The 11774-nt window shown below is 37.2% G+C and overlaps 1 protein-coding gene and 1 long non-coding RNA gene across 2 annotated transcripts; both read right to left on the minus strand.

Annotated features, from left to right (window-relative positions):
- Positions 1–4890: 4890 nt before the first annotated feature.
- On the minus strand, positions 4891–7040 carry LOC148936324 (uncharacterized). The gene is made up of 3 exons (XR_016139604.1): positions 6814–7040; positions 5956–6721; positions 4891–5845 (listed from the first exon to the last, which is right to left on the minus strand). It is a non-coding gene; the product is annotated as an uncharacterized LOC148936324 (long non-coding RNA).
- Positions 7041–9318: 2278 nt separating this feature from the next.
- On the minus strand, positions 9319–11702 carry LOC148936325 (uncharacterized). The gene is made up of 3 exons (XM_089078445.1): positions 11042–11702; positions 9825–9999; positions 9319–9760 (listed from the first exon to the last, which is right to left on the minus strand). The coding sequence occupies exons 1-3, from the start codon at positions 11193–11195 to the stop codon at positions 9631–9633; spliced, it is 459 nt and encodes a 152-aa protein (XP_088934571.1). The 5' UTR covers positions 11196–11702; the 3' UTR covers positions 9319–9630.
- Positions 11703–11774: the final 72 nt, after the last annotated feature.

The raw sequence follows: 11774 nt of genomic DNA on the forward strand, positions 1-11774 counted from the left end.
CTTTAAAATATAAACACGTTATTCGCATATGTTAATTAGCATAACTTCTTCTAATTGCCGAAATTGATGACTAAGATCGCTATCTCCGGAGAAACATCTTTCCGAATCGCGAGAAAGTATTGAGAATCGTTGTCGTACGATGGAGGAGGGGGGGGGGGGTGGGCGAATATATTAATTAATTAATTAGCATATTTCAGTGCGAATGTAACAAACAGCAAAATTTCGCGACGCTACAGCGACGACGTATACGACGGATACGAGGTTCGGTCACGTCGTAAAAACGACGTACGGTGACGGTCGGAGGAAGTGAAGTCGCGCGGAGGGTTGGCGACAAGTTAAAGTATTAAGTAGCCCGTCGCTGCGTCCGCTGTCAGTCTCCGCTCTAATTAATCGTAATTGACGGCCGCGCGAAGCCTCGCACATTGCTCGTGGCGTGCCTCCTCCTCGTTGCAGCTGCATAATCATCCACGGCGGCTTCTTCCGTCGCCCGCAGAAATCTGTCGAAACGGAATCTCGAAAGCCGCCTCTACACCGCCGCGATCGATACAACACCGAAACATAAATCTCTACCACGTCACCAACGCGTACTAATTATTTCACGTACTCGAAACTTCTCTTCGAATTTCTCCTGAGACAGTCGATGAGATTTGTTCTTATATATATATATATATATATATATATATATATATATATATATATATTGTTTTTATGCATGAAATTAATTTTCAAACAATACGAGGCAGATTTTAATATTTGGAGATTGTCTTTTTAGGAGAAATTTTTAAAATCCTCATCTTTGAGATGGATTTGTCAAACTCGATATATAAATATCTTCCTTTGTAATTTTATATTTTGTTTCAAATTAAATTCGATTCTCATCGAAATGGAAACAGACTTTATTATTTGTCGCACTGCTATTTTCGCGCGATATCGAATGTGCTAACTTGCGACGATGATGAATAAAAAGCAATGATAAACATTATCCGGCTTACGTAGCATTACTAGATAATTACGGGTGTAAAGTATCGGTTAATAACTGCGATCGTGTTCGCCAATGATGCGTAGCAAAACAAAATCAGTTAATTATGATAATGATAAAAACACGCGATGCCGCCCGAGGTGTCATTAATTGCGATCGTTGCGACCGCGACAGGATCATATAATCAACTCATATAAATTAATTGAAAATACATGTTGATAAAAAGTTTTTAATATATAAATATATTATTATATATATATATATATATATATATATATATATATATATATATAGAGTGTGTATATATGTGAACTATGGATGTACTCAGATTTTTTTCGAGGAAGTTTCTATCAATTTCTATTAACACACAAATAGCAATTTTTGGAAGTAAATGAATTGTTTTTTTTTTTTTTTTTTATATTTCAGAGCTCAGAATACCTCTTCCTGATTTTGAATGAGAAAAATGTTACATTTTTGTAAATTATAATTTTAACTTTAACTTTTTTTTTTATTTCGGATTTGAGTCTCCCCAACCCTCTGGATACGCCTATGAACTGGTGTGACCTGATAAGCAGCAAAGATACTAATCGCGAAATATGCGAAGACGGAACAGGAGTTACGCAACTCGAGTAATTTGCATGATTAGTTCACCCATTTTTTTTCTCCTGCTTCGGCCTGTCCACGCACCAGATACTGGATTCTCACGGTACGTACGCCAATTGGAGTCAACTCATCTAAATACCCGGGCTACCCGCTATTACAGACGCACGAGAGGAGACCCATTATGTAACCGACAATGTTGCCCTGCATTCGCCAATTGGCCGAACGTCGCGAATCTTTTTCACCGAATGCCCTACTTTAGAAATATGAATGGGAGCTTCGTAAAAGACGAAGCTAAAAATATCGTGATATCAAATCGTAAACACACCGTAATTAATGTCATTATTATGGGTAAAAGTTAATTAATGTGGGCAATAAGAATTATGCAATTTTCTATAACATAAAATAAAAATTATACTTTTTCTTAAATATCTATTATACTTAAAACATTACAATAACAATTCTTTGTAAGCAAGAAAAAAATGTTTTACGTTAAATTTTAATTTCTAAATAAATTTAGAATTTATTAAATAAATTCTAAACAGTAAATAAAGTTTGTGAAATTGCCGTTATAAATTTATAACTACGAAAATCGCATTAAAATCTTAGAATCTTAATAAAAATTTATTATATGTTAAAGAAAAAAAGAAGCGAGAACCATGAAAAGGAAAACACGTGGAAAATTTTGAGATTTAACGCAAAGCAGGGATATTCGACTGATTGTTCTTGTTATAAGTCTACCTCCCTAATAGAACCATTATCTAGGTCCGGTTAAGCACGTCTAAAAGCATAATGACTGTTTCCTAGAGACGCGCCAGTCCGAATACAAAGCGAATTAGAATAATTTGTTCCGTCTGGCTGCTTTACTATATCGTAACGCGTAAGATCCTCGTCGTCGTCGTCGTCGTCGTCGTCGTCGTCGTCGTCGTCGTCGTTGTCGTCGTCGTTTGTTAATTTCAGTTTCTTTCCACGATAAACATAATTTTTTACTTGAGAATAATTTATAATGTCGGGGTAACTTGTTCTACTCTCCGAGGAAGAGATACTTTGTGCTATAAGTCATTTTGCGGAAAATTGAAGTTGCCAAATGCAAAAAATAATGTTATTCTACATTCTATGAGCTGCTTTTATATAGCTTTTATAGTTCACCTTAAAATTATTTTCTAATAATCAAGAGAATAATAATATAATCACAACATTTGGTTTTACATGTAAAAAAAAGTTAATGATAATATTAATCTGTAAAAATCTGCTTGCCTGCGAGCTATTTTTATAGTGTTTACCTTAAAATTATTGTCTGATAATCAAAATAATATAATCACAATGATTTTACGTGTGAAAAAAGTTGATGATAATTGATGGAAAAAAAAAACTGCTTGCCTTTGATTATTGCCTGTATATTTCGTTTTATCTTGTAACTTTTATTGTATTATTTTAATAAACCTGCATATTCAATACAAATAATCTCCCGATTATATATTAGCGCATCCCGTCGTTCGCGTAATGTAATAACAACATAACAATATAATACTTTATTATTATTAATGTATTTAATAATGCGACGCCAAATGAATTTACAGATATTAATGGTAATATAAAATACGATCATATCGCAAGAGTGATGCAGGAGGTGCTCATCTCGATCGACGAAACACGAATTTTCGAGGATGGCAGCCATCGGGCAGCTTCGGATAGAACGGGACACTTGCCCCGACAGAAAAATTATCATCCGATGCCCACGCCAGAAGGAAATCGTTTTTTCTACGTTAGCGCAATTTGCCATGTAAATTCGATCGTAACATGATTACACGCCTTAGCAAACTATAACCGGCCGCCGTTGCCGCCGTCGCGTCGGTCGTCGATGCTAAACGTCGTTCCGTCCTGATCGATCTTGATCGATCTTTCGATACGCATATAGATATAGATTCTACCGGAGATCGTGCCAGATGGCCTATGGGACGAGCCGAGGCCATTACATGGCCGTCCGAGAATCCGTAATGAAATTAGAAATTAAGAAAGAGAGAGGGATGGGGTCTACGAGCTCGGCCTGAATTTTCCTGGAATTTCTTCATTGTCTTTGTAGCTCTATAAAAAAAAAAAAAAAAAAAAAAAAACGTTGTCTGATAATGAACAATATTTCCTTGTAAAATTGACGACTACTAGAGAGAACTATAGAAAATTTTTTACATTGATGATTGTTAGTTTAGTTTCAGGTCGTAGTTGATCGATATAGTGAAGAAGTATACTCTTTACTTTTAAATGTATACCTTCGGAGAATTCGCGGGATTACTTTTATTACAAAGCTCTATCTCTTTTCTGCGTTTTTTATGTAAATAATTCAAGATCTAATGATACAAAAAGAGGCGGGAAAATTCTAGGATGAAAAATGAACTTTGGAATGAATCTTGGCTAGTTTTAAGAACTTTATAGATGCGTCGTCGCTGCTTAAGGCATACGTGCAACTTACAGAGCACATCGCGGAGCATCGCGGCCGAGTGAAAAAAAAATTGTCCGGTTACCGGTTGTCACACATTGCAAACAAAAAGCCGCAAAAGAGGAGGACGGAGACGCGTACACAAAGCCCCGGGGCACACAAAGTCGTCGTACAGGACACATCGCGTGTACGCGTAGCTCGTGTTCGGTCACCCGTTAAGAAGGAAGCTCGTGGGGCCCGATGTCGAAGATAAGGCGGGATACGACGATGGTCCCCTGGTCCCTCCCCCTCCCCTCCGTGTTCGTGAAGCTGAAATTTGGAGACCAACGTGGGCAGGGGCCCTCTCACGTAATCCACGTAGTACGTCGCGACGAATTTGTTCGTTTGCCCAATGAGCTGTAATGCACTCCCTCCCCCGCACTCGCTGAGGGGCCCATTCGCCACGTTTCTTCCACGTCACAGCGAAGAAGCCGCGAAACTGGGCCCCGTGCATCAAAATGGCTACCGTCCACATCGGTGGTCATTGAGCTGCGATCGCGATTACACGTGGAATTAAGGGGAGGAAAACTGACTCGCTGTGCCGCGCAGAATTTTTTGGTGCGTGCGGTACAGCAACGTATATTTATATGTAATTATAGAAGCTTTGCAATTAATGAGAATCGAACAAACGCATAAACTGCACGTTGCCGCAATACTAATATAAATAATAATGATGTAATTTGTAATAAATCAGTTTTCCATATAAACCGATACGATATTTATCGTTGAAAATTTACATGGCAAATATAACGGTGGCATGGTATCCTCCCCCCGCGCGCGGTATGGTTTCTATACTTATCGGAAAATATATTTGCGGAGAGGCCGCGCCACGTTAATAATCGGCGAAGGAAACATTTAACAAAATGTACGAAGCATTAATTTTTGCACGCAATATGAAAACTCTGCGGACGCGGCCAATTAAGGGAGCGGGCAACCACCCGCTTCTCAGCAAAAATATACAGTGTCGAAATATCGTTTTTTAGACAAGGAAAATTTATTATTCGATACATTCTCTCTCGCTTCGCGAGCCATTGTCGTTCTTCAATCTTTAATATATATTTATATACTGTGAGAAGAGATATAAATTACAATTAATATTATAAAAATTTATATATTTATATTTAAAGATTTATAAAATATTATAATTTTCCGTCCGAGATATTTCTACTTAAAACGGCAATAGTAGATCCCTGCTTGTCATGCGCGCGTCCGGGTAATTGCGCGGGGTCATTTGTTACCGCAAATAAAAAGTGTCGAATCCGGCCCGTAAGCGCGATCGTCGGTGTGTAATTTGTCGATCGAATAATGCGATGTTAATAGAATGGTGTATTGGGTACACCGACCCCATAAATCATTGTTAATTTGGCAGAGCCATTCAATCGCCGGTGCTGCTAGGGCCTCTTTTCTCTCTCTCTCTCTCTCTCTCTCTCTCTCTCTCTCTCTCTCTCTCTCTCTCTCTCTCTCCCCCCCTCTCTCTTTTCTTCTTTTCTTTCTTTTCTCACCGACGATCCTTCGACTGCTCCTCTTTATGCCGGCTCCTGTTGGTCGAAGGGATTCGAAAACGGCTGTAAAACGAGGGCCCTTCCGATGACCGCTGGTGGATGTGGTCGTCCGCGAAATTGCTCCTCTATTTTTGTACCCTCCCGCACACGCTCCCGTTCGCCTTTTTGTTTCCGTGCATTTCACCGGCTGACCTTCTTGTAAAATTCTGCTTTTTGGCCGTCGATTACCGCACAATTATCAATCAATAAGCCTTGTCGTTGAATCGTGTAGTAAATATCATACTGAAATATCTTCAACGTCAAAAGATCAAAATTAATTTGGAACTTAATAATTTTTCAAATTTGCTGCCTAGATAAAGAGTGGCGTCTAGTGCTTAAATATATTTCCTAAAATAACTCACATTATGAGTATGTTGTTAAATAGCATGTAGTGGTCACTAATGAACGACCCTTGACGGCCTCTCGGCGGATTTCAGATCTACCAGACAGATCTACCTGCTACAGCTGAAGGAAAAATTAGGTGCTATAACAGCACAAATTAGCTGCTTGACAAACAACAGGTCGGCCCTGTCCTTTGTTCTCTCGGAGAACATCTTCCTCTTAGGAATCTCTCATAAATCACGCATCGCGTAACTCAATGCGAGCTTCCGCCGATCGATAAGTCAGCCGACGAGACCGACACATTCAACATTGTGCGTCGACTCGCGGTTGAACATGGTGGAAACGGTTATCCCGAATTTTTGCACCATCGACCTGCGGACGTCGAGCGACACGATTGGCGGAATCATCGCGGTACTTTCGTACTGGAAAAAGGTACGGCGGGAGAGAGGGGACGTTGACGAGGAGGATGCACGGATGGCGAACGCCAGGCGAAGGGAGGGAGAGGGAGAGGGAGAGAAAAGGGGAAAGAGAGAGAATGAGAGAGAGCGAGATAGATAGAGACAGAGAACATGATAGAGAAGGGAAAAGGAGAGTACGAGGCTCGTGTTTCCGGCCGGGTGAACAACAATGCCCGCAGACAAATGAGCATCCCGCCTCCATTGTTCGCCTGATCGGCACGGCGCAGCCTCTCCCCGGTTCCGCTTGCGCTGCTCCGGACCTCCCTATGTCGTCGTCACGGGCCCACGTCGTCCTCCCCAACACCCGGTTGGGGGGTCCTCGATCAACCTGATGCGGGCCAACACCGATTAAACATCGCTGCTTCGTCGAATCTCCGTCAACGGGACTCTTCGCTCTCCTCTTTTCCTTTCTCTACTCACCTCTTTCTCTCCTCCTTCCCTCTGTATCTCTCTCGTCTCTGTGCTTCCTCTCGCTTCTTTTGTGCTACCTCTCGATCGCGCTCTCTTACCTCCCGTGCTTTTGTCTCTGTATATATACGTTCGCTCCCTTCGTGCCCCCTACCCCTGCTCTTCCTCCATCGGCGCGTCCATTATGCTTCAGATGCTGCTCCATTCGCGGATGAGGAGCCAGGATGAATGACAACTCTCGTGTGACAAGACTGCACAAATCGAAGATAAGAATGCAGACATGCCGTAAATTATGCGACTAAATTGCATAATAAATACATAAAAAATTTACAGGTACAGGAACAATGTTAAACAGTCAAAAAAACTTTTTTTTTTAATATTAAAACGAGGTACTTACAAAGATATGTGATATTCACGAAATCAATAAGACAATTAAATAGCACTTGATAGACGCATTTGTGACACGCGCATCATTAATATTATCATGTTATGAAATTATCATTATATATTATATATTATAGATATCTCTCGAACTTTTTCCGATTACCTAATGCAAATAACAAATCCTAAAACTTTTCTAACTTTATATTGACACGCTGAAATATTTCTTCTTCTATTTGAGTCACGCTGCTGCACACATGTACATCTATGTTTATGTCTCGTATGTCTTTCAGATTCTCGTCATTTTCTATATACCCTCGATTATTTTTTACAATTTGTATAAATTATGTCACTTTATGAATATCATATTTCTTATTTTCCCATATTCCCTTCAAAACGTAATATCTGGCTGAGGTCTGACGAATCGTGCAATATTGGCGCTCCATCATTACGAGCGCTCCTAACTTCGAAACTCAATTACTATGGGATTCTCGACGTTATATTTGGACATGTCTCGTATAACTCAACGTGTAGATATCATCGAGAATTAGATTTTCTCATTTTGTGTGTTATTTAGCTAATGATGGCTGAGCACATGTCCTATTTAGCTCTCGTTTAAATAATTGCTCCAGAAACCGATGGACGTGCCAATTCCACGCTTCCTTGATAATTTAGTTTCTATCATACTCTAAGAGTATTATGTTATTTACACTACGAACTTTGGTAATGGGGGCTATTTCGATCGAGGGATCGCCCTCGACCGAAATAGTTATCGGAGTTGCTTTTACGAGATTATCGCAGATACATATCGCAATGCACGTACGTACAATATATGTACAGTATATGTACGGGCGCGGTTTCGATGACCGATTTCCGGCGCGGTCCCCGATTGAGAAACTCACGAGACAATGGACCGTTCGTTCCACGGAAGACAAATGGTACGCGTGTAATGGCACGAGCAGGAAAAAAAAGGAGAGCGCAAGATCGAAGCGAAACGGAAATCCCCCGCGACGCGCAAACGATCACTTGTGATTATTACCCATGGAAGATAATGCTGACAGGGCCGATGGTTGGCTCGGCTGGACTGGACTTCCGATTAAATTTCACTACGAGCGATCGTTCTAACAAACCTCGATCCACAAACTTAGAACTTTGAAGTGTACTTTACGAAAAAATATTAACATCGAACGATATAATAATAAGCGAAATTAGATTAATTTTGGTTATTTATCTTTTCTTTTTTTTTTTTGTAATTAAAATGTAAAAATATGTACACAAGTACGAAAATGAGGGGCTACGAGGGGAAAATGAAGTAAAGCAGAACATCGTGTTTTTAATACTCCTGCGATACCTGATCATCATTATTTTTCGACCATAAAATCGAGAAAGGTATTGTACTTCATCAAATAATTTTAGAATATCAATGTACGCACGTTGATCTGCATTATCATTATTATTTTAAAAACACACCACGACTTGAAAGATCTAATGCAATATTGTTCGATCAACATTTTTAAGTTTTTTTTTTTTTTTTTGTGATCTAGGTAGATTTTCTTAAAATTCTTAGAAAATTCTTGGATCGTCTTGCGTCACGTCTCTCGAAACGTCTCAAAACATCTCGAGGAGATCCAACGACAGTCTCGATTGTCGCGAAGTGTCTCGCTTGTACGACGGAGGTTTGACAATAAGAAGATGATGTCCTCGGCCCAGGAGGCCAGATGTCGCGTAAGGATTCAGAATCCGCCGGTCCATTCATGGATAGCTTCCGTGGCGGCGCATCTTGCTCGAAACAACACCGACCTCCTGGACTAAGGAAATCCGATACACCATCACGGTACCTCGGGATGTGCGCTACCCTACTCATCCATATTCGGGATCCCGTTCCAATTCCATTAAACAACCGGCAACAACCACCATCGACCTGGCCCTCGCTGTGTCGCGAGCGCTGTAAACGCTGCAATTCCTGTCATCAATTACACCGATTGGTTTCGGGGCCTTCGACGGCAGCTTAAAAGCGCAGAATCCATGGCGGTCTGTCGTATCATCCGAAATATCTCTTTTATTCATTTATTTGTATCATTGTCATTTATTATATTATTCTATTATTTATTTTTTGTACTTGAGTTTTTCGGGTCTTTTATACATTTCTAAAATAATATATTTTCTTTAAGCGACAAAATTTTTCATAAAAATGAAAAACAGATAAAGATATTCTCAGCACAGACGTATATATATATATATGTGTGTGTGTGTGTGTGTGTGTGTGTGTGTGTGTGTGTGTGTGTGTGTGTGTGTGTGTGTGTATAATTTATTGAATTATTAATGAATTTGAGTTATTAGAAATTGATTGAAAAATTAAAACGTTAGTTGAAGAAAGACCATTCTAAAACGTTGGTTGAATAAATAAATAATGAGATAATTTGTTTTTACACTGTCGTTGCGTTGCTTTTATTTGTTATTAGCAGAAGATGTTTCGTCTGGATTGGAACAGCGATTTTCTTGACGCTTTTCAAAGGCTTTCATGTCAGCATTCAATTCTTCGTATGGTTGCGTCACCGTGTCAGCCAAATCCTCGCATCTACGATTACCGAGAAAAATATTGTTTATCTAAATGCTTCATTAAATTATTTCGCTAATCGTACTGAATCATTTTGTGCACAAGACAAAGTTTGCATCGATCATCAGCCGCGAGAGCGGTCTTGTCCAGGCCGAGTTGCTGAAAGACTTTTAATCCTTTGCCCCAAACATCTTTCTCCTTTATAATTTCCTCCAAGCTCGATTCTGATGTTTGCGGTGGAGATTTGGATTCCAATGTTCCTTTGTGTTAAAATATTTTGCTTGAATTAATTTAGGAGAGAGAGAGAGAGAGAGAGAGAGAGAGAGAGAGAAAATGTTACTTGATTACTTTTATACAAAATAAAAAATATATTTTAATTTAAATTTGTATAATTTAAATAAATTATATTGAAATTTTAATATATTTAGAACGAATAAATATAATTTAAATTTAGCTTCAGCGCATCATTTATCAACTAATAACAAGCATTTAAATTGTTTTTCAATTATCGTCTTTTATTTATCATTTATCTATGACTTGTTTCAAAATCATGGTATGCATCATATATTATATATTACATGCATTATTTTAAAGTATATTTATGATTGCATTTCAAATATTTATATATTTATTTATGCAAAGATTAACAATTATATTTAAACTAATTTAAAATTATTATATAAAATATAATATATATTATTATATTATTATATAAAATTTAATATATATTATTATATAAATATTATATATTATTATATTAAAAAATTTGATTAAGATATGAGTGAATTAAGATATGAGGCCTGCCACATGTTAAAATTTTAAAGTCTCGAATTAGTGATAAAAGCAAAAGATGATATAACTATAACTAAAAAATAATAATTATAAATAATAAGAATAATTAAAAATAAAGTAAAAATAATTAAATGAAAAAATAATTACATAAAATGATTGTTGTTAACTACATCGTTGAAACTAAATTTAAGTCATATTTATTGATTCCAAGTATAATAACATTTTTTCGTATATCAAAACAGTATTAATTTGTATAATTTCACACAATAAAGATAAAATAATTATCACATATTTTTACATATGTGACAAACATCGATTTTGATATATGATATTGTTAACATAATTAATCCCAAGATAATTATTTTTTATTAATCCTAGTTGTGTTATGTAAAAAAAATATATTTATATATGTGGTATATCATCTTGTCTAAAATACGCAACATTTTGCAATAAAAAGAATCTTTACAAAAATATAATAATCTAATTACGCTTTTTTTCTACACACGATACCTTCGTGCGGTTTCAAGCAGTTTTGAGCATCCAGAAACTTCCAAAACGCCTTTACCTTTTCTTGCTGACTTACGCTGTTCTCTTTGACAAACGCAAATTCCATATAAGCTTCATCATGTTTCGAATTCATTTTGAAACCACGTGGCAAACGCATATAACTAGCCGTTAGACGTCACTTCCGCTCTCGAAATCGCGCATCTAGTGAAATCGAATCTCGATTTAGTTATAATCATTGTTTGGTAAAGACGATTCCGTCATCTAATAAAATACCATTGTGGATAACACATACTTTTCAAAAATAAGAATACTTTTTTTTAAAATATATCAAAAATATATTACATATATGTGTATATATATATATATATATATAAAATTCTTTTATCTATTAACAATAATAATATAAAATAAAAAAAAAAAATAATGTAAAATTTTTAATAAGTAGAATTTTTTCATCATTAAAGTAACGTATGTATTTAATTATTGCCATTGGCAAGCAATTCTTAGCGAATCTCTTTGTTTACACATGTATACATGTCACGACAATTTTAAGCAATAATACTTTTTATTATTTCTTAAGCCGCATTACCGATCGATTATCGAATAATTATCACATTAAAAGCAGTCGCAAATAAAAGATCTAAAAAGAATTATGACGTGAAATAAGTCGGGATGAGAGATATCCGAAGATATTTTTCTGACATTTCCCAGAAGACGTTGTGAAAATTTTAAACGC

This window comes from Pogonomyrmex barbatus, unplaced genomic scaffold (genome assembly GCF_055798465.1).
Source record: "Pogonomyrmex barbatus isolate J1 unplaced genomic scaffold, ASM5579846v1 scaffold23, whole genome shotgun sequence".
Lineage (NCBI taxonomy): Eukaryota > Metazoa > Arthropoda > Insecta > Hymenoptera > Formicidae > Pogonomyrmex > Pogonomyrmex barbatus.

Bases quoted from the DNA above. Each gene is read 5' to 3' on its own strand.
- LOC148936325 (XM_089078445.1), bottom strand. From the start codon at position 11,195: ATGCGTTTGCCACGTGGTTTCAAAATGAATTCGAAACATGATGAAGCT. The intron at 10,000-11,041 runs GTATCGTGTGTA...TTTAACACAAAG, and splicing joins CTGCTTGAAACCGCACGAAG to GAACATTGGAATCCAAATCT. The intron at 9,761-9,824 runs GTACGATTAGCG...CGGTAATCGTAG, and splicing joins CTTGTGCACAAAATGATTCA to ATGCGAGGATTTGGCTGACA.